The 26,709-nt window shown below is 42.3% G+C and overlaps 1 protein-coding gene across 1 annotated transcript in view; it reads right to left on the bottom strand.

Annotated features, from left to right (window-relative positions):
* The window catches only part of LOC128739187 (uncharacterized), a 75,519-nt gene extending 71,210 nt beyond the window's left edge, over positions 1-4,309 (bottom strand). Inside the window, exon 1 of the mRNA XM_053834620.1 lies at positions 4,119-4,309. Within this exon, the coding sequence (XP_053690595.1) occupies positions 4,119-4,309 (191 nt within the window). The remainder of the gene's footprint in view (positions 1-4,118) is intronic.
* Positions 4,310-26,709: the final 22,400 nt, after the last annotated feature.

Below are 26,709 nucleotides of genomic sequence, written 5' to 3'. Positions count from 1 at the left end.
GTATCTTCAAATCGCGCAGAGGGTTCTGCAAGGAATTTTTAAAATTTTGCGACTTGATCCGGTCTGATTTAACACCGACCGTATGATATCGCGACATGCAATCGAGTTGAGCAGGCGAGTCGAGCAGTCGAATCAAGCAATCGAGTCAACAAGTTGAGTCGAGCAGTCGAGTCGAACAGTCAAGTTGAGCAGTCAAATCGAGCAGTCTAGTCGAGCAGTTAAATCAAGTTGTTCAGTCAAGGAGTCCGGTTGAGCAGTTGAGTCGAGCAGTTGAATCGATTGGTCGAATCGAGCAGTCAAGTCGAGCAGTTTAATCGAGCAGTTAAGTCGAGTATTCTAGCCGAGCACTTGAGTCGAGCAGTCAAATCGAATGGTTTAGTGTTAGTCAAGCAGTCGGGTCAAGCGGTTAGGTCGAAAAATTGAGTCGAGCAGTTCATTCAAGCAGTTGAGTGGAGTAGTCCAGTCGAGCAGTTTATTCGAGCAGTTGAGTCGAGTAGTCCAGCCGAACAGTTTATTCGAGCAGTTGAGTTGAGTGGTCCAATTGAGCAGCTGAGTCGAGCAGTCGAGTAGAGTAGTCTAGTCGAGCAGTTGAGAAGAGCAGTCTAGTCGAGCAGTTAAATCAAGCTGTTTAGTCAAGCAGTCCAGCCCAGCAGTTAAGTCGAGCAGTCGAGTTGGACAGTTGAACCGAGCAGTCGAGTCGAACAGTTTAATCGAGCGGTCCAGTAGAGCAGTTGAGTCGAGCACTCGAATCGAACAGTTTAGTCAAGCAGTATAGTCGAGCAGTCGGGTCAAGCAGTTTATTCGAGCAGTTAAGTCGAACAGTTGAGTCGAGCAGTTCAGTCGAGCAGTTAATTCAAGCTGTCGAATCAAACAGTTAAGTCAAGTAGTTGAGTCGAGCAGTCGGGTTGAGCGGCTAAGTCGAGCAGTCTAGTCGAGCTGTTGAATCAAGCTGACAGTTGAGTCGAGCGATCAAATCGAGTAGTCTAGTCGAGCAGTTGAATCGAGCAATCGGGTTGAGCAGTTGAGTCGAGCAGCCGATTTGAATAGTCCAATCGAGCAGTTGAGTCGAGCAATTGAGTCGAGTAGTCCAGTCGAGCAGTGAAATCGAGCAGTTGAGTCGAGTGTCGAATCGAACAGTTGAGTCAAGCGATCAATCGCAGTCCAGTCGAGCAGTAGAATCGAACAGTCCAGTCGAGCAGTTCAGTTAAGCAGTACAGTCATGCAATCAAATCCAGCAGTCTAATCGACCAGTCCAGTCGAGCGGTCTGGTCAGCCAGTTGAGCAATCGAGCAGTCCAGCAGTCGACCAGAGAAGTGACTGAGACAATACAACCCATTGCTACGAAAGCATTACGCCTGTCAGAGACCTGTTTTAGTTATCGGTAAGCCTCTTATGACGTCCTGTCAGAGACCTGGTTTTCGGTACAGACATAACCCTCTTATATAAATAGATAAAGCTTGCTGTATTTAGAATTGGAAGAACCTTTCCTCATATTGTGGCGCTCTTGGTAGACGGATTTGGAAGTTCTGGGCGCCCAGGTGGGTTTTGTTAGTTTCACCTATGTATTTCTGATATTCCGCAAAACGACTGTATTTTGTATACAAACAACATAAAAGGCGAAAAAAGGGAAAAATTGTGCACAGTTATTTGGAAAATGCATGGTGGTCTGTATCTAGGCTAGTTAAACAGCTGAAATTAAAGCCTAGAAATATCGTATGGCGCTTTATCAAACGGTATAAGGAAACACAACGATTCGGAAGCCTCAAGCTAATCATCGGAGTGGAACTATCGGCCGGAAACTGTGTGGTAAGATTTTGAAGACCATCAAGAGGAATCTCAATCTGTCGGACCGTGATTTGGCCAGAAAATTCGGTGCTGTCCATAGTACCGTGTGGAGAATTCGACTCCGGGAAGGAATCAAGTCGTATCGAGCTAGCAAACAGCCAAACCGAACCATAAAACAAAATAGTGTGGTCAAAATCTGTGCTCGAAAGCTATACGACCGGGTGCTAACCAAGTTCGACGGGTGTTTTATGATGGTCGATGAAACCTATGTCAAGGTGGACTCCGGGCAAATGCCAGGTCAAAAATTTTACTTGGCAACGGCTCGGGGGATGTTACAAGCAAATTTAAATTTGTTTTTGCTGACAAATTTGCACAATTTATGATTTGGCAGAGCATTTGCAGCTGTGGCAGAAAAACGAAAGTTTTCGTTACAAATAAGACAATGACGGCGGAACTTTACCAAAAGGAGTGTCTCCAAAAACGTATTTTGTCGTTCATTGGATCTCACCACCATCCCGTGATGTTTTGGCCAGATTTGGCAAGCTGTCAATAAGACAAGCTGGTGGAATAAGTTAGCCAAAACGATGGACGAAGAAAGTGTGCGCCGCCTAATGAGCCATATTACAGGAAAAGTTCGAGAATTCCTTCGAAACCGTGACGAATAATTTTATCTGTATTTTTTCTTAAAAGTATGAAGAAAATGCTACATTTGAGTAAAAAAAGATCTTGAAATCAATAATAAATAACTAAAATACACGCAATTGTTTTTGTTCCAATACTATCTGAAGCAAGCTTTACAATTTTTCCGTAGAAGTTATGTCTTTATTTCCTTAAGTAAAAATGTTAGTTTTGAGATTTTTATCATAAAAGCGCATTTCCAAAAGTAGGTGCGTATTATAGGGGAATTGTGTATAACGTGCCCCCCCTGGCCAATGTGCCCCCCCTTCGTTTTTCGCTAAACAAGCGAAATCAAAATGCAAAACCACCCAGAAACCATAGTATTTGATGGAACTAGCCTACTATGCAAGTATGACAGTTGTCACATGCTGTAAAAACAAAACAAAAATTAATTTGTTTTTGAGCAGCTTCCGATGTAACTTTTGGCGTCATTTCCATAAGCTATTTTCTTGTCAAAATCTGTAAATAACCGGTTGTTGTGATTCGATTGCGTAAAGTGAACTTCAAAAAGACATCCCTGCCAAAAATAACGGTATGAAACGCTTGATTTGCTTTAGCATTTAATATTTTTTCAAATAAGTATAAGCAGGCCAAAATGCCCCACTTGTGGTGGTGCAATTTGCCCCCCTTGCAAATGCGGCTATAAACATAGGTAAACAGATCTAAGTTGAAGCCAATTGCCATTATTTAATTCAATTAGTATTGTAGAGCAACCGTGGTGGGAATAATTTGTTACCAACGTCCAAATTCTAGGTAATTCAACTACCCGGTACAAAACGCCACAGCTGCAGTATAATGTGCCCCATGCAGAAAAGAAAAAGTGCACCAGAAGGCCGAAACTAGGTTTATTTTACATAAAATAACGATATTTTGCAAAACAAAGGAAATAGTTTTACTTTCTACAAAATAGAGTTGGTCTGTCACTGGTAGAAATACTCAAATTACCGCATTGGGCATATTATACCGCAGGTGGGGCATTTTACCCCGCGCAGACGAGAAACACAACATTTAGGTGCTTTTATTAAATAATTCCTAGCATGTTTATTCCACAATACTAAATGAAATAAACAATTGCAATTGATTGTCAGCTTACACACCAACATATACACGTAGTTGTAACGTTAATTTGGGGAAGTATAACGGAGATATAACCATTTATTCTTAGGGGGGGCACATTATACACATTTCCCCTAATGTTTGTTTTAGTGATCCACTCAAGTCTTTTTTACACGGTTAGTTTTTTTTCGATTACTCAAGAAAGGTACAACATAGGGACTATTCACAAACTACGTAACAAATGTCGGGTCTCTCCTAAATGTATTAAGAAATAAATGAATGGTCCCTAGGTGGCCGCGTTCTTAATAATCGAAAAAAAAAAAACAAACCAAAAGTACTTGATTATAGTCAAATATGTCGAATCAGGGAAAAATTGAAGAATAAACTAGATCTGATCTGAATGACATTGTACCTCGATAGTCGATTCATTTCGTAACTTTGCAACCCATAAAGAAAAGACTTGCTCGCACTGAAATAACCCATCCTCGAAAGCGCTGCTGGATTTGAGACCACTTGCAGTTTTATCTGGATCTGTGCTACTCCCACTACACCAACTATGCCTGTAACCTGCTTTAGCAAACATGACTTAGAAAGCTCACCTTGTGTCGTCGAACATCGAATCGATCCGCAGCTTGTAGATTGAGTTGCGACTCACACTGGATATTGAGTCCAGCTGGTCAGCGCTTAGCAATCGGAAACCGGACGAAACGCTGGAACCGCGCCGCGCCGGCCGGTTCATTCGCGGCTGGTGATGCAAATGGTGGTGGCTGTCCATATTGTAGGTCACCATGGTGCTGCTTAACTTCGTTCAGGGTTTTCTTCGTTTAAAGTAAATAGAAATGCCGTTGCACTTCACTAGGGCATTTTGTTACACTTGAGTCGGGTTCGTCACCGATAGGCATTGTAGTCTTTCTCTCGATCACTCCACGGCGCAATGAGAAACGGGAACATTTTCTAGCCGGGTGACAACGATTAAAACACACCCAATGTGGGATTTAATGGCGAACATCATCACTTACGAAAAATTACAATTAGGTCACGCGCGAATGGGCGAAAAACGAAACACACTAAGTCTGCCACGCCACCGTGCGGATTAATTTTCAATTACTATCGCTGCTCAATGGAGCGATTGCTTCTGGTCGTAGGGGCTCGATCAAAATAACAAATAAATGAGTTGGAAAACCAAATTGGATCGTAATTTTAACGGTTCACGAAATAGCCGCTGCCGCGAGTCGAAGTCCAGTCCGGCGATCCATGAAACGCGCTGCTCCCGTTTGTTTTCATCGGTTTTTCTCCCCGGGCAGCTGGTCCCGGTGATGATGCGAAGGTGGTGGATACTGTGGAACTGTGTGAAAATAGCGACTTGGTTGCTGCTTGCTTATGCTGAGATTTTCCTTTTCCAACTCACTGGACGTCGGATGAACTGAGTTTGTTGCGGATGTCACTGGTTGCAAAAATAATGTCAGCGATCACGTTACTTTCGGGGTAGACACATTAATTGTCAGTAGCAGTCAGTCAAGGTGTCAATGCGAATGTCACTCTCGATGAGGCAGTATGCATGCTTTCAGTGCTGAAATAAGAATAAAATAAAAACAAAGGTGAGATTCCTATTTTGATCTTACTGTAGTAGTAGAAGCAATCAGTCAGAAAATGTTTGTTTCAAACTGGTAGAACTATATATTCTAATTTTTAATTACATTTTAACAGTTTATTAGCTTCATCATAGTCAATAATTACGCACGTATAGCATTTAAAAGCAAAATTAGCCGAACTGATTGATAATTTAATACTCGTTTTATGATTACAATAAATAGCAATTTGAGTTGGCTCGCGTGTCCATTTTTCTTATTTCCTTCTTATAGTACCCACGTTTGCACCAACAGCAGCAATCAACACGTGTTCTGATAGATTCGGTACTACAGGTAAACGAGTGTTGTAACATGTAATTACCAATCATTAGCTCATACCTAATCGACAAGTGAATGAAACGTTTTTTTCGCTTTATTTTTTCTAATTTTTAATAAACTCTGCCATTTGAAAAAAGTAGCTTCTTTCGGTAGATAAGGTGTTTCCACACAAAATGAAGGTGGACTGTTTTCCTTTTCACTATATTAAGGTAGCGAGCTTTTTTTTCGGTTGCTTCCCACCTTCATATAATTAATTCTTTACATCGTTCCCGCAGCAAAAATCACACCTTTTCCACAAATTGGATTTCGATTGGTTGCAGCAGATAAATGCGTAGTGATCCCGATACTGAATTAATATCAATGTGCGCACAGCAAATGGGTCAAAACGGTAACGGGAAGCGAACTGAACGGGAAGTCGTTCTGGATTTGTCAGGTACAGCAGTCCAGAACAGCATTGGCTGGGGTGGGTGGAATGGAGTAGCGGGCGTTAGCTCGAGATGGCCTCCTAAAGGAATTAAGTAGACAGGTACAACCTATCCGCTGTATTACCGAAGAAAATATAATCCATCGCTGGAGTGTCGTATGTTTTGGTTGGGTTATTTTTTCATCTCTTTTGGTTTCTGTAGGTTTTTCCAACACCGTATTCAAGGTTGTTGAAAGATAGAACATATTTTCAATTTGGAAACCGAAAGTTATTTGTGCGAAACAACACGGTGCTCACCGTTTGAAAAAAGAAGGAAAAATTAAAAGCATTGCACATACGTAGTTTTTGCGTTCAACGGAAACCCGCTTGCTCGGTTTGAGAAATCGCGAAACCAGGGAAGCTTATGGTATGAATAAACTCGCCAAACTGGATGACTGCATGCAGTTGGTTTGATTGCTATTGCAACTTCCAATTACATTGCGATCTCTGTTTGGAGATTTGCTGTTGCAATCGGTGACAGCTTTTGCCTTTTGCTGTTCGACGGGTGGGAAATGTGATGCAACAAAGAGATGTTTCTGTGGATGGGTACCGTTGATTGACAGTGCTCTTGATATTGGAATTTCACGGTTCATCTGTTGCAGCTGGTAGTAATTTCCTGCTAACAGTGTTTAGTAGAAAGTGTAGGACATAATGTTTTCATTTCGATGCAAAAGCTCCTTACCAATAATTTTTGTTTAAATAATGGTACACAAATCATACAGAAACGGTTTGTGAATTTCAGATAATAAAATTTAAAAATACTGCTGATTAGTTTTTAGAAACTTTTATTAGCTTTAATTTGGAACCGCTAATCTCCATGAAAGCTAATAATCCTTACTTTTTTACGTCTTTGTTAACCAGTCTAACCGCTTGTCGAAAGTGAATTATCTTTAGACTTAGTATACATTTATGTCTGTGTTTATCGCACTTCGTTACTAGTTGCTTACTTTAGGTTAGGGATGTTTCTCTTTAAAATTTAGTTAAGCTTCCGAAGTGAAAACTGCAAATGGCTGTCGAGAAAAAGGTCATAAAATATTTACTTGATTTATGTTTCGCTAAAGATAAATGGCTTCTGCGGTATGATATGATTATGTTTCACCAACTTCATTGAAAGAAGAGGTGAAGATAATCACTCTTTAACTTTCATTACGATAAATCCGGTTCGGTGCCCTCCGAAGATGGTATATATGTAGTCCAGAACGAGTCATTGTGTTTCGCTCACAACAAATAGAAGTTTTCGTCTTTTTCATCTAATCCCAATTTGAAATGTTGTATTGACGCTTGAATTGGTTAACTACCATCCTAGTCTTGTTCGAGACTGTGGTGCCGCGTTGCCATCTTTCCTCTTCGTAATTTGATGCTCCATGAACGTTTTAACCGTTTGGGTTACAGTTGAAGCCTTTGGATTTTCTAAGTGAGTGCTTACATTTTTTGCGCACTTTTACTTGTTTAACATATATCACTGTAATCGCTCAATCGATTTTGATGAAACTCTGTGATGTATACAATACACTTTAAACTACTTCCAGTCAAAATTTCAATTATTTTTACTGACGAGATATAAAGTTACAAACAAATAAGGGTTGAGTTACACTATTCAGAGGATGTCCTGAAGCGGTACGAAGCCAACGAGGTAACTTTCGCACCAAAAGACATGAATACCCCCAGCGCATCGGAACTAAGGCCTATCGAAAAATAACCTTGGCTGTTATGAAGCAGGCACTACGGAAGCATTCCAAGGAGGTCAAATCTGAGGAAGATTGAAGAAAAAGTGGGTTTCCGTACAGAAGATGCCGCCAGATGTTGTACAGAACCTTACGAGTGGAGTTAAGCTTAAGGTGCGCGCTATGTACGGTTATGGTATTGAAGTTGAATGAAATAAATATGCGAAAAACTTAAGAATATATTTTGATACATACTTGCTCTCACAAGCGCTTGTTGTTGGTGATGCTGGTGTGATGAAAATTTGTTTGTCGGAAGTCAACAGCAAAAACCTTAAGAAAAAGACTAGCTTGCTTTAACTCAAAGTCTGGCGTACAAAAGTTACCAACGTTACCTTGGTAACTACCAAACACTGTCGCTGCCGATACAGTGTGACATGATTAGGATAACTTTTGTTACGTATTGCATACCGTAGTGTGTCTTATTCGTAGGCAACAACGTGGTTGTCATGAAACATCTGTATCCACGGTAAACAGCTACGATAACTTGTCATTGTCCTAACTTCCATGCAATAGTGATAAACTTTCATTATACATTGTCGCAATATTTTGAAGTAGGGACAATATGTTTGTCTCTTGTGCGTTCGTAATTTTTGATTCCCTGCTTATGGGTAAAAGAAATCGTTTGAAGAGAATCGATGAACTAGGAAATTTTGTACAGTGTTCTTTCCGGGATGCAATTTGATATGGGACACACTTTATGATCAGGTTTCTCTTCTTCTCTTATCCATTTACACGTCAGGTTTCGATGGGGCTACGGTGGTCTTCACTCTCTCTCGTGACTTCCCCATTTAACTCGATCTTGGGCAACTGAGTTTGGGGGTTGAAGAGAATCGTTTTCATTGAACCGTCGGCCGATATCCTTACGGTTCTGGTTCACCGTCACCCTCCGAAATGCACCTGATGTGAATCTCTCTGCATCTTTAAGTACTCCACCAATTATCATACCAATTATCGTACGGCGGTATATGCTTCTTGTGCGTAGCGCGAAGGTTTGCGAAGGTCAAAGTAGACCAACTTCCGACTTCAATGTGCCACTGAATCCCTTTACTACTATTGCTGTCCACGGTCACCAACAATCGCAAATTCGCGAATTCATCTACAACTTCTAGTTCACGGCCGCTAATGGTTATCGCCCGTGGGAGACGCGCGTTTGTCTCCTACGTCGTTTGCTTTCATGATATTTGGTATTCGACGCATTTATTTTTTGTCCAATCCTCCGAGACTCCGCTTTATATCTGGCGAAGATTGTCTTCGCCGTCGCAAAGTTCCTGGTTATGATATAAAAGTTATCTGCGAAGCCTAGAAGTTGGTTGCCTTCGATGCACCGGATCGATGGTCATCGGATAACTACTTCAAGAACGATGTTGAGTAGCATAAACCGTCACCTTGTCTCAACCTTCGCCGCACCTTGAAGGGATTCGAGATTGTCCCCGAGACGCGTACGAAACAAATCACTCGAACCAATATAGCTCTGATCAGTTGCGATAATTTATCCGGAAAACTGTCTTCGTGTATTATCGGCCATATCTAATCTCGCTTGACTATATCAGTATCCTTTGAATTCAATGGAGATATGATGCGTTGGTACGTTAGATGCAAAAAATTAAAATTTTGCGCGAGCTCTCATTAAGCCCGCCTAATAATTGCTTACGAAACTTTGTACTAACGGTGACAGCCAGCCTAACAGGATCTGGGAAACTACCTTGTGGGTGACATTTGCCAGCGTTATGCTGTGATAGTTGCAGCGCTTTTTTCGTAGGTGGGATAAACAACTGCTTCCGTCTATTCCTTCGACAGCTTCTCCTCCTCCCGACTCTTGAAAATAACCTGCTGTAGAGCCATTGACAGCGTTTCTCGGCGTTATTTGTAATGCTCTGCTGGTAGGCGGTTTTTAGCTGCCGATTTCTCAATTAAACCTCTTGGAGATCAGGTGCTGGGACATTTCCATCCATAGATATCATAGGAATCTCGGCTAGGCAGTGCTGCTAGATAGAATCAGTAGGATTGTTGCACTAGCCCCGTAATTGTCCTGTACTCTAACAGCCGGCTGAGAAGTTTGTCGATAAAGAAGTGCCAAGTGTTAGAGAAGACGTATAAGTCCAAGGCTTTGCTGTTTAGATATCATAGGCCAACTTCCATTGCGCCTTCATCTCCAATTTTGCGATTGAGGTGTTCGTCGAAGAACTGGTTTCGTTTGTCGACCACGTGTGTCATTAGCTCGGATTATTTAGTTATTCTTAGTTATTGGTCAGGAATGCTTAGTTATTGGTCAGGTTATCTTCAGATGGGCTTGTGGATATCTTCACGTGGGAAAATCATCACGCCTCTGGCAGCTGTTTATACATCATTTATACATCGTAGGCCGTTGTCGTTCGTGTCGGTCTGTAGGCAGTGAGGCCCTACCACCAGTCTGCACATTTCTTCCCTACCGATCTGGTCGTTCATATACTCGATGACAATCTTGATGTTCCATGACGAACAGCTGTTGTACGTTGTCTCCAGCCTTATTCTCGGGTCTACTTTCGAGCGGGCGGTGCACGCCCCGCTTACATTTTCGTACGTATATCAAAGTAACAAATGAGAAATATGTACTTATATATATCTAGAAAAATCAGGTTAGTTGCACGAAACCAGCATATGCGTACTATTTTGGAAGCGATACTGCAGATTATCTGTAAACAATTCACATTCATAAGTATTTGTATACGATGAGATCCGACTTAACATGATTGGTTCCATAATGCTACACAATTTGTATATGTGAATCAGTTGTCATCATTTTGTACGATTGAATATAATCTAGGGTGCGATTTAATAAGCTTTGTGTATGACTTCGATTTTGTTAAAAGATATTTAAGATGATTGCCGAATTTTTGAAAGTCGGGAGCGAACGACTGTATTGTTCAATCCATCAGGTTTTACTAAAGGTATGGACTAAGGAGGAATTACCTACGGACTGGTTGGAAGGTCTCATGTGCCCAATTTACAAAAAGGGCCATCGACTCGAATGCAGCGATTATCGAGGCATTACTCTCCTCAATTCTGCATACAAAATTCTTTCCCGCATCCTGTTTCTCAGACTGAGGCCGTTGCAGGAAACCTTTGATAGCGAATACCAGTGCGGTTTTCGAGAGGGACGCTCCACAACGGACCAAATGTTCACCTTGCGACAGATCCTCGATAAATTCCGGGAATTCAACTTGCAGACTCATCATTTGTTTATGCATTGGTTTAGTAACAAAATAATGTACATACCTAAATCTTTTGACCATAGTGCATAACTGCATTTGAAGCTGTTAAAATTTGAACTTCCTTCCGTTGGCAATCAACGATTACACAAGAAAACGTAACCATATTACCTTTGAAAAAGGCCAAAACCAAAGGACGAAACGTCAGGCAGTATAAAAAAGCCGTTTTCAATATAAAACTGACTGGAAAGCCAGAAATCCGCAATACAATATATGTACCTCAGTCGATCTTAACAGCACATCTTTTTGTTTTTTCTTACAATTCGATATTAAGGGGATATCATATTTGAAAAAATTAACTTTTTGTAGAAACTAGATAGCAAGTTCATGTGTTCAGCAAAATTATAGAACCATAAATTTTAGCGAACTTTGCCGAATGCCCGAATATGCTAAGTATCTACGTCGTATGGTTTGCGAGATATAATTAGTTTTCTATCATGACACCTTAAAATCAGTTTATTAACCTTTTTGCACACAAAACATCATATAAATGGTTTGACATGTTCCACAACCTTTTTGCTATCATCGAAATACATAACTTTCTAGAAAATATAAATATCGTATGTTACTTTATAAGGCAAATATAAACTGATTTCAAGTTAAAATTTTATCATTTTCACAAGTAACTTTTATCGTTAATAGGCACCTACTGACAGCTATAGTTAACACCGCTTGAACACCTTTAGAATATAGCAGAAGTGTACCAAAAAATTACGGCCGCGTCTGCTTGGGCAAATTAGATTTTTCATTAATTATTTTAATGAATTAAAATTAAGATTGCACCGAGATTTCAGTTTGTTTGGATTTCCCATTTTGTTCAGTGCACAGTAGGGTTTTTTTTTCTAATTCCCGTCCTAATAAGTAAAGCCATTCTAATTTTCATCATTTGTTGGATGGATTTAATGAATACTTCAAAAGTTCTTGTGCTGATTTGACTAAAAAAACACTTACCTTCCGATCCGTGAACTTTGAAATCACTGAAAAGCGACTATTAAAGCATATTATTGAAATTACGCAACTGACTTTATTTCTAAAATTCGTCGTACCGTTTTAAAATCCGTCCATAAAAATTTTTCATCGTCCGAACTAAAAATCACAACACTGTTTACGAAGCTAACGCGCATGTATTTGTGTAGGACGGCATGACAAATGTTATTCTATAAAATTTCTGCAGGTCGGGCAAGTTTTCCTGGCTGTAGAATAACGACAATGCCTTGCGTGTGTTATTTTCATTTATGAATGACGGAAATTAAAACGATTAGTCGACATTGTCTTCTTCGTCGCACGAAAAAACGTAGCAAATTTGGCTGGTAGGACTTCTTTAATGATAAAAAGCATTTAAATAGATTTCAGCTCACTTTGATTGATCGCGTATGATAGGCAACAAACTAAAATATTAGGGAATAACTAGTTTTGCATTGTGCGTCATAAAAATGCTGATATTTTTAATAATTTGTGTTGGATAGGACGGGAATAGGCAATTACGACGATGTAACAACATACCCTATATTTAGATGGTTTGGTAGAGGTAAATTTACCCGAAACCCTCACTCGCACCCGTACCCAACGAGTTACCAGTAGCAAACGTTTCCAAGAATCCCAGGACTAATTTTTCGAAACAGATAGCGAAAGAGACGTAAACGAAGCCTTATGAAATCACTACAAACATATTCAAATAATAAAACGCTAATAACATACTAACTCCAGCCAATAAATATGTAATACATAACTTAAATAATCAAAATGATTGGTAGAAAATCCAATATGCCCGAGCAGACCCGGCCGTGATTTTTAGGTACACGTCTACTACTATATTCTATGGCGGTTCAAGCGGTGCCAGCTATAAAGCTGCCAGTAGGTACCTACTAACGATAAAAGTTACTTGTAAAAATGATAAAATTTTTGCTGGAAATCAGTTTATAAAGCAAATATAGCAACATACGATGTTTATATCTTCCAGAACGTTATGTATTTTGATGATATTAAATAGTTTGTAGAACAAGTCAAACCAGCTAGATAAGGTTTGTGTGCAAAAAGGTTAATAAACTGATTTTAAGGGGTCACAACAGAAAGCTAATTATATCTCGCAAACCATACGACGTAGATATCTAGTATATTCGGTAAAGTTTGATAAAATTTATAGTTCTACAATTTTACTGAACATATGAACTCGCTTTCGAGTTCCTACAAAAAGTTAATTTTTTCAAGTGTGAAAAATATCAAATTGTAGGAAGAAGTAAAAAGATGCAAAAGAGTATTTTAAGTAACTTCTTCGAAGACACCTAAGCTCAAAAACGTCAGGAAAGGCGAGATAATACTTTTGACCATCTTTTTTCAGAATTGTCCCACTGTACAACGTGCACTCGCATCATATTTTCGTAGATTTCAGAGCAGCATACGTTACAGTTGAACGCTGACGATGTACAAAACGATAATCAGACCGGTTGTCTTCTACGGGCTTGAGACAGTAACTTTATTTACGGAAGACATACGTGCACTACGGGCGTATTTGGGCGAAAGGTATTGCGGACTAGCTACAGTTGGGGATTACAAACGGATAACGGAGCGAAGTGTATAGGCGTAAGAACCGCGAGTTGTAGGCATTACTTGAAGAGATTCCCATCGTACACCTGGCGAAAGTTGGGAAACATCGGTAGACCGACCGCGTCGCAAGGATGACGGACGACTGTGCAGTGAAATCCGTTCTCTTCAAGAACCTTACCGGCACCAGGAATAGAGGGGCCCAACGTGCAAGATGGCAGGGACGTAAAATGTACTGGTTGGTAACAAGAATTTGAAGACATTTACCATTTTTTCTTGCTACCAGTCTTGCAACATGTTACTGGTACACAAGCACCGAAAAGTGATGCAAGAACAACGAAAACATCTCTTGGTCTACGTGTCATACACTCTTCAGTATCGAGGAGAAAATGTCACCAGTCTTGGAGATACTTTTTTGTATTCTCTTTGATGTTGTGCACGTAAACCAAACATACAGCTTACCCCCAAACAACATGGTTTAAATAAGAAGGTCCCTAATACACCTTATTCTCTATCACTGCTCCATACTATTCCAGCTAGCAAAACTGTAAGCAAAAAGCGACAAATGCATATCATTTCTATACGACATTTTGTATGAATGGTCGGCTAACATACGAAAATGTTTGCTTATTATCATGTATGTATTCGGGCTAGTCTCGACATGTGCAAGAGATAGGCACTGTCGATACAGAAACAGTACAGAGCAATGGTATTGGTAAAGTCTGACATGGCATTGCATGGTGGTAAATGTAAAGAAAAAATGTAACCGATTCGGTCCCTGCTAGATGGCTCGACCAGGTTGAAGCCAACTTGCGTGTGTCGAATCGCGCAACGGATTGGTGACGAGTAGCCCAGGACCGAGTACAATAGAGAGCAATTCTTTATACGGTAAGAGCCACCCCGGCTCTCCGCTGGTAAAATTCACTTTCTGAATAGTAGTGATCTCTACTCTGAGTCGATGTATCTTTCGAGCAAGCAAGTCCTGGATAGTTCTGACATTCCAGGTACCAATTTCCCAATCGTTATCCAGTAATTGTTTCCTTGTTCGTTGACGGGTCCTATGCCAATTGATTCGTTCCGTATCTACATTTCCATTTTTCGTGGTAAACGAGGGTATCGATTTACTACTTTACCGGGATCGCAATACCTAACTCCCGCTGATGGGTCTGCCATCTAAGGTGTAGGTTGTGGGTTTCATATTCATATTCAGCCGTCGGCTTCGAGGCAGACGCTGTTTGAACTGCCCCTCAACTGGGCAACAGGTGCTCAAAATATATATCATTGGTTAATGGACAACTAATAAATCGTCGTGTGTGGACAGCACCACCCACCGCCTTATTCGGGGGACTGTTGTACATGCGACGCATTTCCAGGTATGGCCACTGATCGTCATCATTGACTTAGTTCTTCGAGGAGGCGCCTGGTAGGGACTTAGGAAAGCCACAGCTATATTTAACGCTCCTTCCAGGTAACTCTCCCCGTTTAATACGTTTTAACGTATTGAAAAGATCTAAAATATGCCTTGATTTCAAACTTAGTGATTTGTTACTCAAATTACATAATTTCTTATTCTTATAGCAGTAATGTAATGTAGGGATGGGAACTATCATTAAAAATCGTTACTGATAACTATCAGTAGTTTCAGTACATTACTGATAACAATCAGTAAAAATCAGTAATTTTACCCATCACAGAATTGTAGCAAAAATAGGAAATTGTAATAACTGCATTATTCATTGTAATTTTACATTGTAATTTATCAGGTGGACTTCATGGGGGCTCGCCCAACTACCGACCAGATTTTTTTCATCCGACAGATCTTGCAGAAATGTTGAGGGTACATTGTGTCCTCGGATCACATCTTTATTGATGTCAAATCAACATACGATACAGTCCAACGAGACCAGACGAAACCGGTTTTCCGGATAAACTGACCCGACTTATCAGAGCTACATTGGAACTAGGTGTTTCGCACGTGTCCGGGACACATTCGAGTCCCATCGAGACTCGACGAGGGTTGGGACAAGGTGACAGCTATACAGTATGCTGTTCAACTTTACTCTTGAGGCGGTGTTCCGACCAGCGAGTATCGAAACGAGAGGCATGATTTTCATCAAGGGTAGAAGTATATAAATCACAACATACTTTCACTGCTTGAGAATCCCAGAGACCCACATCTACATCTGACGAAAGTCGGTAGGCTACGGTGGGCCGGGCACGTCGCCAGGATGCCGGACGACAGAACAACGACAACAGTTATTTTCAACAACCCCACCGGCACAGGAAACACGAAGACTCAATATGCAAGATGGCTTGACCAAGTCGAAGGCGATTTATGACTTTTGAGACGATTAGGAAATTTGCAACGAATGGCCCAAGATCGAGTTGAATAGAGACGACTGCTTGAAACAGCACGAGCCACCCCGGCTCTAGCCTGCTGACGACAACGACGACATATTGTGTCACTCTCGTCTATCGTACGCAACATCCGACCATTAACTTTAATCCAACTGATTTTTCTTACGGGACGACGTTACTGTATCAGTAAGCATCAATAACTGCGAAACCTTACTGATATTTAGTGATATTATTGCTTACTGATAACTATCAGTAATTAATGATAGTTTTCCCATCCCTGATGTAATGGTATCATTTTAACAACTATGTTAGCCATAACCAAATCAAGTTTTGATATGAAGTTATTCGATTCTGTTACTTATGTCTTGCAATGTACGTTAGTGTGGCCATGGTTTACTATAAGAACTTGGTAATAATTCCTACTCAAGGACCGATCAATCATTACTCTGTTGCGTTGTTAGTCGCAAATTAGCAGACTTGCACAACGTGCTTGCTCTACTGTTCCTAGACATACCTTTGGTCGAGAGTTTTTTGCTGCCCTATACCTGTATAATCAAAGCGCTGAAAGTTTGCGTTCTTTTTCATTCCTCGTAAGGTGCCACGTTCTCTCAGCAGACCGTACCTAATGGCATACTGGCCTAGTAGGTTATTACCTGCAAGGTATGTTTTACTTGCTGTTATACTGATATCGCGCAATCTCGGATGAATTTCCCAATGTACAGAAGCATGATGATATTATGCTTATATGTAGTTTTATGACGCAGCTGGTGTACGTTTGAACTCCAAAGTTTTCTTTTTGGTACAAATCCAAACAGCAAAAACTAGGTTTCCTCATTGACTATTAATGAAAAATTAGCGATCCGCGAGGTGCGATGTACGCGTATGGCTGTCTGCATGCCTTTTTAGTCATTTTGAACCATCGCTGCATGTCGGGTTTATTTCGATGTTTAACTTAACCCCTCTAAGGTCTACATCATTTTTAGCACCGCAAAATTCACTAAATTGGCCATAACTTTTTTATCTTTTAATATTTTTTCACCAAATTTGGGAATTTTGCCGAAAATATTTTCTATTTTCATAATATCTATAGATAACGGCCATATGCCATATGGTCCCGTAGTTATTCCGGAGTTCCTTGGGGGACCGAGATATGGCTATTTTAGATAAAGTTGTCAAATATCTAAAATTTGTTTGAAATCTTTTGATTTTTGTAAACATATCATCTACTGTGGATATATCAGTTACTTTGCCGCAGTTATGAGCCATGGTGCGCGCCATCCGGATCCGGGGGGACACTATGAATCCGGAACCGGTTCCCGAAGGGGGCCATTTCAGCATCAGTAAAGCATGTCGTGTCGCATATCAAAAAACATCAGCATTCGATAAAATAGCCATTGGTGATCATCTCATGTCTCTCAGAGGCCGTATGACCGGTTCCGGGTCCGGGGAGGGTTTCTTTTCTGATTCAAGCACGGAACGGATTTCGGAGGAACTTTTCCCGGACCTGGAATCGGCCATATGGCCTCTGAAAGACATGAGATGATCACCAATCGCTATTTTATCGAATGCTGATGTTTTTTGATATGCGACACGACATAGTTTACTGTTGCTGAAATGTCCCTTTATGGGAACCGGTTCCGGATTTATGGTGTCCCCCCGGATTCGGATGGCACGCACCATGGCTCATAACTGCGGCAAAGTAACTCATATGTCCACAGTCGATGATATGTTTTCAAAAATCAACAGATTTCAAACAAATTTTAGATATTTGGCAACTATATCTAAAAAAGCCATATCTCGGTCCCCCAAGGAACTCCGCAATAACTCCGGGACCATATGGCATATGGCCATTATCTATAGGTATTATGAAAATAGAAAATATTTTCGGCAAAATTCCCAAATTTGGTGAAAAAATATTGAAAAATAAAAAAGTTATGGCCATTTTAGTGAATTTTGCGGTGCTAAAAATGATGTAGACCTTAGAGGGGTTAATTGCATGTATGAATTTGTGTCGGTTATGTCTACACACTGTGTTACAAATGAGTCTGTTTACTGTCAGGCACTGCAGACGGAACTCCAGTCCCGGCCAAGTTCAGACCTATACAATCAGTCGAAATGGTGTGCAGTTTGGACTTCTATCGACTGTAACTTGGTCTCTTCATTGCTAAATAAACCGTTGTTGGTGAGCTCTGTTGATGTGGCGGGGCGGCATCTCGTTAACCTAACCCGTCATTCAGTGGTGTCTTTGTTACGAAAGGGCACCCCAAAAGAGAGAAGAAGCACTGGTACGATAAGTGGAATTATTTTCTTTTCAAAATTTGATGAATGTTTTACGTTCCGCTGACTTTACGGTGATCGCGGTTTACCGCTGTGCCGTCCGCCTATCTGTCTGCTGATTGCTGATAATATCTCCTTTTCTTTTGCGCCCGATAACCTTACAGCATGGTGTACGTGCGTTTGTTGCCTCCGCCGCCAGGCGGCCAGTGAGGTGCACTTTTTACGACTTCATGCGGTACAAAATGTCCACTGTTACTGCAGTTAGGTGATAGGTACCTCACAATTTATTAACCCTAATTTTTTTCTAGATCGTTAATTTCCTGTGCTTTTGGTCTAAGTAGGGCGCAAACATGCCTACGTTTCTGTAGGTTACACCATTCGAAGGTTTGAGGAAGACTTTTACAAATCTGCATTTTTTAATTACATACTTTAGGAATCACTAATCAAACCAACACGTCGCAACTTGGCCGTTTAGTAATAAAATGTATTAACTTTTAGTCAAAAGTGTTTTTGTCTTGTGTTATTTGCACATAGTTTTAGTGAATAATTTTGCAATCAATAATTAATGTCTTAACCTTCAGGTCCTTATAAAACTGTCTATAATTTAACTATAACTGTACAGGGTAATATAAAGTTTTTATGACAGGAACTGACTATTGATTATTTTAACTGGAGTTTAGAACATATTTACATAATTTCTGGAATAACAATGAAACCAAGTGATTAAATAAACACGGGTCTAACCGGATAACTGCACTAAAATTGATTGAAATTGAAATTAAGATTGTGGGGACTGGATCGGAAACCGATCGATGCTGAAAACTATAAACATTCACCTTTCATGTCGTAGGTACAGAAAGTACCGTAAACGAAAGCTTATCGTCGGAATCTTTGATTAATGGTAAACCCCATCTAAACTGTGAGAAAAAGAAAACTCCTCAGGCATCGAATTATTTCACATCGTCGCAATGCTATCTAAAGGCAGTCTCACCGGACCGACCGATGAGTGGTTAATTAGTGCTGCTTCATATTTTGAAACGGCGGCAAGAAAACACACGCTAATGTTGCTGGCGATATTCCATTTATTGCAGGGTCTTTTGTGTTTTATTAAGTGCCAGCCAAAACCCATTGATAGAACTTACCCCGGAGAAAGTTACAGTGTTCAAACCGGTTGATTATCCGGATGCTGCAGTACTGACCGATTGAACTACATTCGGCTTATAGAACAGGTTCTTCGTTGGATACTTTGAAGATGTTTTCGATGGGATTAAGCGTGAAGAAGTGACGGAGAAATTGTTGATGCAATTATGTAAAAAAGAAGCGAAAGGTAGGTCGCCAGCCGTTTGGCTCAACCGGTTCTTCTGTGTTGAGATTAGTATTAGGACAGGTTAACCTATTTCTTTATCTAGCAAATAAGCAACTGAGACCCATGTTCAAGGCCGTCACTGGCGGAGAAAATGGCACAGCTGAAATAGCCTGGTTGAAACCATGACGTTGTTTATTGCAGGTATCCTCGGGTGCCGTTTGTTTGGGTTTGGTTCGTTAGGTGCTGCCTACTGCTGCGTCGTGAATGAAGGGAAGCTGCGCTTCAATGCACTTTCAGTTTGTAATGGATGCTCTAGTGCTGTGGAGCGAGCCCGGCTTGGCTCTTGCGGGCACAGAGCGCCAAAGCAGCAGCAGGTTGTGTAACGGTTTACGCTGGCTTCGTTCGTTCTTGGAAAGGAATGCCGTAAGAGGACGGGATTATGTATGTGCGATTACGGTGTGGTGATCGACTTACCGAGTGACCTGGAAACAAACGGCGTCGCTGAACATCGGCGAAAGTTCTGGAAGTAAAGAATGGAGTAAAAAATCGATTTAGATTTTATAGGAAAAATCGTTATTAGGCTGAGAATGTAGAGTAAAACGAACTTTTGGTTAATATAATAGAGTAGCGCGGGGAATAAGTGCGATGCTTGAAGTTATCATCAATTTTCGTGAGATATAAAGAAGGACAAACAAGTGTTATGCAAAATAAATTCTTCAGTCTTCTGATCAAGTGCCGATTCTCACTTTTACCCCACTAGCGGGGCAAAAGTGCGAATACCGCGGGGCAAAAGTGCGAAGCTAGAATCCATGAAATTAGCACAGCGGTATCTAACAAAACCATATTATCTTTAATCTGCGGTATGTTTCGGTAAGGAATATTCTCAATTTGCATCTTTCCTATTTTGCGCTGGTGCATTGCAGCCTTTAGGCTGGTAAACGGCTTTGTAATGTGTACCTTCGGTGCCTTGTGCACTGGGTATAAAATATACCCCACGGTGGTTCACAGCCTCTTACCTAGTAACTCCTACCCCTATCTCCTCGTGGTACCAGCCGGGATACGAGCAACCTCGGTGGAGATCGGGTAACCAACCCCGGTGAAAACCAAGGTCGTATGCTGACAGGGGAGAAGGGCTCCTTTGAGCTACGTTGGCCCTCCGGCGATACTGTGGGGTTGGTTGCGGCTTGCGGGCTTTGCAAGCCTGAACCACTAAAAAATCAAAGCAATGGACTTCGCTAGAAATAATAACTCTAATCGGAACAATCGGCAAAGACCCAGGCGACGAAAACGGACTAACGATTGGAAATTAGGAACATAGAACTGTCGGTCTCTAAATTTCCACGGAAGTACCCACGTGCTTTCTAAAGAAGTGAAGAGCCGCAAGTTCGACATCGTAGCGCTGCAGGAGGTATGCTGGAAAGGAACGATGGTACGTACGTATAGAGATGGTCATACCATCTACCAGAGCTGCGGCAATACACACGAGCTGGGCACAGCTTTTATAATGATGGGCGAGATGCAGAAGCGGGTGATCGGGTGGTGGCCGATCAATCCCCGAATGTGCAGATTAAGAATCAAGGGCCGATTCTTCAATATGAGCATAATTAACGTGCACAGCCCTCACCTCGGAAGTACCGATGATGACAAAGACGAATTCTGCGCGTAGTTGGAGCGTGAATGCGACCGCTGCCCAAGACATGATGTCAAAATTATCATCGGGGACTGTAATGCTCAGGTTGGTCAGGAGGAGGAATTCAAACCGGTGATTGGACGGTTCAGCGCCCACCCGTAAACGAACGAAAACGGCCTAAGACTTGTCGACTTCGCCGCCTCCAAGAACATGGCCATACGTAGTACCTTCTTCCAGCATAACCTCTACCATCGGTACACCTGGAGATCACCCAACCAGACAGAATCACAAATCGACCACGTTCTGATAGATGGTCGGCACTTTTCAGACATTATCGACGTCAGAACCTATCCGGGCGCTAACATTGATTCAGGTCACTACCTAGTGATGGTAAGGATACGTCAAAAACTATCTGTTGTGAACAACATACGATACCGCCGCCCGCCACGGTATAATCTGAAGCAACCGGAGGTCGCCGAAAACTACGCGTTATCTCTCGAAACCGCGCTACCGGAAGAGGGTGAGCTGGATGAAGCCCCTCTTGAGGACTGTTGGAATGCCGTGAAAACAGCCATTAACAGCGTAGCGGAGAACGTCCTAGGCCGTGTGGCACCGAATCGACGTAACGAATGGTTTGACGAGGAATGCCAGCAGATATTGGCTGAGAAGAACGTAGCGCGGCTACAAATGCTGCGTAGAGCCACCCGTCAGAATGTGGAGCGATACAAACAGAAGCGGAGGCAGCAAACCCGACTCTTCAAGGAGAAGAAGCGCCACCAAGAGGAGAAGGAGTGCGAAGAACTCGAACAGCCGTACCGCTTTCACGACACACGGAAGTTCTATCAGAGACTCAACGGATCTCGCAAAGGCTTCGTGCCGCGGGCCGAAATGTGCAGAGATAAACATGGAGGTATCTTGACTGACGACCGTGCGGTGATCGATAGGTGGAAGCAGCACTACGCTGAACACCTGAATGGCGTGCAGGCGAAAGACCATGATAGCGGAGGAAGTGACCACATTGGTGCAACAAGCGACGAAGATGTGCCACCCCCATCGATAGTTAAAGTTAAAGAAGTCATCCAGCGGCTGAAGAACAACAAAGCAGCGGGAAAGGATGGCATTGGAGCGGAACTTATTAAAATGGGCCCAGACATGTTGACCGGTTGTCTGCATCAACTGATTGTCAAGATTTGGGATACGGAACGACTACCGGAGGAGTGGAAAGATGGGGTTATCTGCCCTATCTATAAGAAAGGTGATAAGCTGGATTGTGAGAACTACCGAGCAATCACTATCCTGAATGCCGCCTACAAATTGCTGTCCCAACTCCTCTTTCATCGACTATCGCCAATAGCCAATAGATTTGTGGGAAGTTACCAGGCCGGCTTCATGGAGGGTCGGTCTACAACGGACCAAATCTTCACCCTGCGGCAGATCCTCCAGTAGTGCCGCGAATTCCGAGTCCCCACGCACCACCTGTTCATCGATTTCAAAGCCGCATATGATAGAGTAAACCGACAAGAGCTATGGAAAATTTTGGACGAAAATGGCTTTCTGGGTAAGCTTACTAGACTTATCATGGCTACGATGGATGGGATCCAGTGCTGTTTGAGAATCTTGGGTGGATTGTCGGACCCATTCGAATCTCGCAGGGGACTTCGACAAGGAGATGGTCTTTCCTGCCTGCTATTCAACATTGCGCTTGAAGGTGTTATAAGGCGAGCTTTGCTGAAGACGTGGATGCTGTCGGCAGAACATTTGAGGCGGTGGAAGATCAGTACACCAGACTGAAACGCGAAGCAGAGAAGATTGGATTGAAGATAAATACGTCGAAAACGAAGTATATGCTGGCGGGCGGGACCGAGCGCGACAGAGCTCGCTTGGGCAGTACCGTGGTAATCGACGGGGATGAGTTCGAGGTAGTCGACGAGTTAGTATACCTTGGCGTGCTGGCAACAGAGGACAACAATACCAGCCGTGAGATTAAAAGACGTATTATCAGCGGAAGTCGGGCCTACTACGGACTCCACAAACACTTGCGGTCGAACAATTTGAGCCCCCGTACAAAGTGCACACTGTACAAAACGCTAATTAGACCGGCTATCCTCTACGGGCACGAAACGTGGACACTGCTAGAAGAGGACCTACGACCGAGTGCTCGGTCCCGAGTTTTCGAATGGCGGGTGCCAAGAACCATCTTTGGCGGAGTGCAAGAGAACGGTGTATGGAGGCGAAGAATGAACCACGAATTCGCGCGTCTCTACGGCGAATCAAGTATTCAGAAAGTGGTTAAAGCTGGACGGATATGCTGGGCAGGACATGTTGCTAGAATGCCGGACAACTATCCTGCAAAAATGGTTTTCGCATCAAATCCGGTAGGAACAAGACGAAGAGGGGCACGGCGAGCGAGGTGGCAAGACCAGATGGAGCGAGATCTGGCGAGCACTGGGTGCCCGCGGAACTGGAGATCAGTTGCCATGGATCGAAACAGATGGAGAAATTATACTGCGCAGACCTTGTCATAAGACGTTAGGCCAATTAAGTAAGTAAGTAAACATTGCAGCCTCCGTCAGATCCAAACTTTTCCAAACGTTTGTTTTTTTTTCATCATCGAAAAAACATTGTTTTTCTTTGGCCAACATCTGTAAAATACACAGTTTTCTGCAGATCTTCCATTTCCAGTATCTATAATATAGTGCTTAAAGTTGTATATAATTACATACATTTACATTTACATTTTTGCCTCGTCCATGAATCGCACCGTGAAACGCACGAAGGCGCGCTATTGCAGTTGCTTCAGTCATCTCTGAGACTCAGCATGACTTCATGAGCAACCGCTCCACAACTACTAATCTGATGTGCTACGTCTCTACTTTATCGAGAAAAGTCGAAGCAAAATGATAAGTGCACAAAAATAAGCTTTTGACACTGTACCACACATTTTGGCCTTTCGGATTGGATTAATGAATGGCTCTGTTTTTATCTGCTCATGCAACGATCCTAGTGGACGCCCAGTTAGCTTCGAGGTGCGATGCTGGTCTAACAAGCCAGTCGTTCGAATGTTCGAATTTCGGCTAGGCTAGGTCAGTAGGATTTTTTGCACTATAGCCCCGTAACTGTCCTGTACTCTAAAAGCCGGCCGCGAAGTCTGTCGAGAAAGAAGGACCAAGTCTTAGAAAGATGTTTAAATCCAAGGCCTTGCTTTGCGGTTCATATCAGACGGACCGCACAGCATACGTTATATTGAACTCCACTCGCTCTCGAACGTTTCTTGTTCCTTTCGGCGTACCCCAAGGAAGCGTACTCGGACCTTTGGTTTTCAATCTTTTCGTAAACGACTTAAGCGCGCTTAAATCATCTCCCGTACTCTCGTTCGCCGATGATCTGAAAATCTTTCGAGCAATAATGTCGGTTTCGGATTGCATGACACTGCAAGAGGATTTGAACAATCTATTAATTCGGTGTGACAATAACGAAATGCATCAACTACAAAAAATGTAGATTAGTAATATTCACTCGATGTAACTACGCTCTCCACCATCAGTACTCATTGAGGTTAGATATTGTCGACTACGTTTACTCAATTTGCGACTTGGGCGTCACAATTACTCGAAAGTCGGGTTCAATGAGCATATCGGAATTATCACCACGAAGGCATTCTCTACACTGGGAATCATCCGCCTCTAGTTTCACCGACATTTACGCACTCAAAACACTGTACTGCTCATTGGTGCGTAGTATCTTGGAGTACTCTTCTACTGTTTGGTGCCCACATCAGGTAAGGCAAACCCCTGTAATCGAGCGAGTTCAGAAAAAGTTTTACATTTTGCTCTGCGCAATCTGGCCTGGAACGATCCAATCAACCTTCCTGATTATCAAGCTCGATGTCAGTTGATTAAACTCGATATACTGTTGCAAAAACGTACCTATCAACAAAGGATGTTCGTGTATAACTCAATGCAGGGAAACATTGAGTGGCCAGCATTACTAGAACATGTGCTCATCAATGTACTTCTTCGCCGGCTTCGCGATACGCAGTTACTTGCAATACCTTTCCACCAAACTCGTGTCTTCGGACGTACAACGATGTGTGTGTGTGTGTGTGTATGTGTGTGTATGTGTGTGTGTATGTGTGTGTGTGTGTATGTGTGTGTGTATGTGTGTGTGTATGTGTGTGTGTATGTGTATGTGTGTATGTGTGTGTGTATGTGTGTGTGTGTGTGTGTGTATGTGTATGTGTGTGTGTGTGTATGTGTGTGTGTGTGTGTGTGTATGTGTGTGTGTGTGTGTGTGTGTGTGTGTGTGTGTGTGTGTGTGTGTGTGTGTGTGTGTGTGTGTGTGTGTGTGTGTGTGTGTGTGACATCACCAATTGCCAACATATTTGTGGCCACTTCGTCGAAGGACGTTCTACAACGGATCAAATATTTACACTGCAGCAGATCCTCCAAAATGCCAGTAAATACAGAGTTCTCACGCACCATGACTTCAAAGCCGCATATAATATCATCGATCGGAAAGAGCTAGGGAAAATCATGGACGAAAACAGCTTCCCCAGGAACCTCATCAAACTTATTCAATCTACGATGGATGGTGCTATTTTCGGATTTTGGGGTGAATTGTCAAGTTCATTCCAATCACACAGAAGGCTTCGTCAAGGTCTCTCATGCCAGCTATTCAACATAGCGTTACAAGGTGTTATAAACCGAGCGGATATCAACACGCGGGGCTCGATGTTCAACAAATCTAGTCAATTTGTCTGGTTTGCCGATGACATGGATATTATCAACATCTGTGGCGGTGGCTGAACACTACACTAGACTAAAGCGCGTAGCAGAAAACATTCGGTTAAAAGTAAATGTGTCTAAAACAAGTACATGCCGGCCAGCGGATCCAAGGCTGACCAACACCGCTTGGGCAGTAGTATATCGATCGACGACGATGGGTTTGAGTTAAAGTATCGATTAGCCGTGAGATTCGGAGGCGTATTATAAGCGAAAGTCGTGCTTACTATAGCTCCTCAAGCAATTGCGGTCGAGCTGAATTAGCCCCCGTACAAAGTGTACCGTGTGCAAAACGATCATTAGACTGGTTGTTCCCTGCGGGCATGAAACATGGACAATGCTCAAAGAGGGCCTGTGAATGCTTGGAGTTTTCACAAGACGAGTGATAAGAACGATTTTCGGCGGCGTACAGGAGAGCGGAGCATGGAGGCGGAGGATGAATTATGAACTAGCACAGCTCAATGGAGAATCCAGTATCCAAAAGATGGCTAAAGTTGGACGGATACGGTGGGTAGGGTATGTTGCAAGAATGCCGGAAAAGTACCCTGCAAAGGTGGTGTGTGGTGTTCAAATCCGGCAGGAACAAGAGACCAGGAGAGTAGCGAGCAAGATGGTTAGCCCAGGTGGAGCGCGATCTGTCGGAGAGTACACGGTGTCCGAGGTATTGGAGAGCCCACAATCGAGTAAATTGGAGAAACCTGTAATATTAGAGTGTCCCAAAATAGCTCTATGTCAGAAACCCGAGGGCTCACCCCACAAATGATAGCTTAGGGTGTCACAACAAAACTTTTTTGTGGCGTCAATACAGGGATACCTCGATATAAGACAATTTATAATTTCTAAAAGTTGTCTTATGTCGAAATTGTCTTATATCGAAACATCGTTTTTTTCAATAAAAAATTGCATTAGCGGTCGCCAGTTTTGCTCTGTGTTATGTGTTTACGGTTTTTGAACT

Source organism: Sabethes cyaneus, chromosome 3 (genome assembly GCF_943734655.1).
Source record: "Sabethes cyaneus chromosome 3, idSabCyanKW18_F2, whole genome shotgun sequence".
NCBI lineage: Eukaryota > Metazoa > Arthropoda > Insecta > Diptera > Culicidae > Sabethes > Sabethes cyaneus.
Note: the sequence above shows the minus strand (reverse complement) of the source record. Positions and strands in the feature narration are given on the sequence as shown.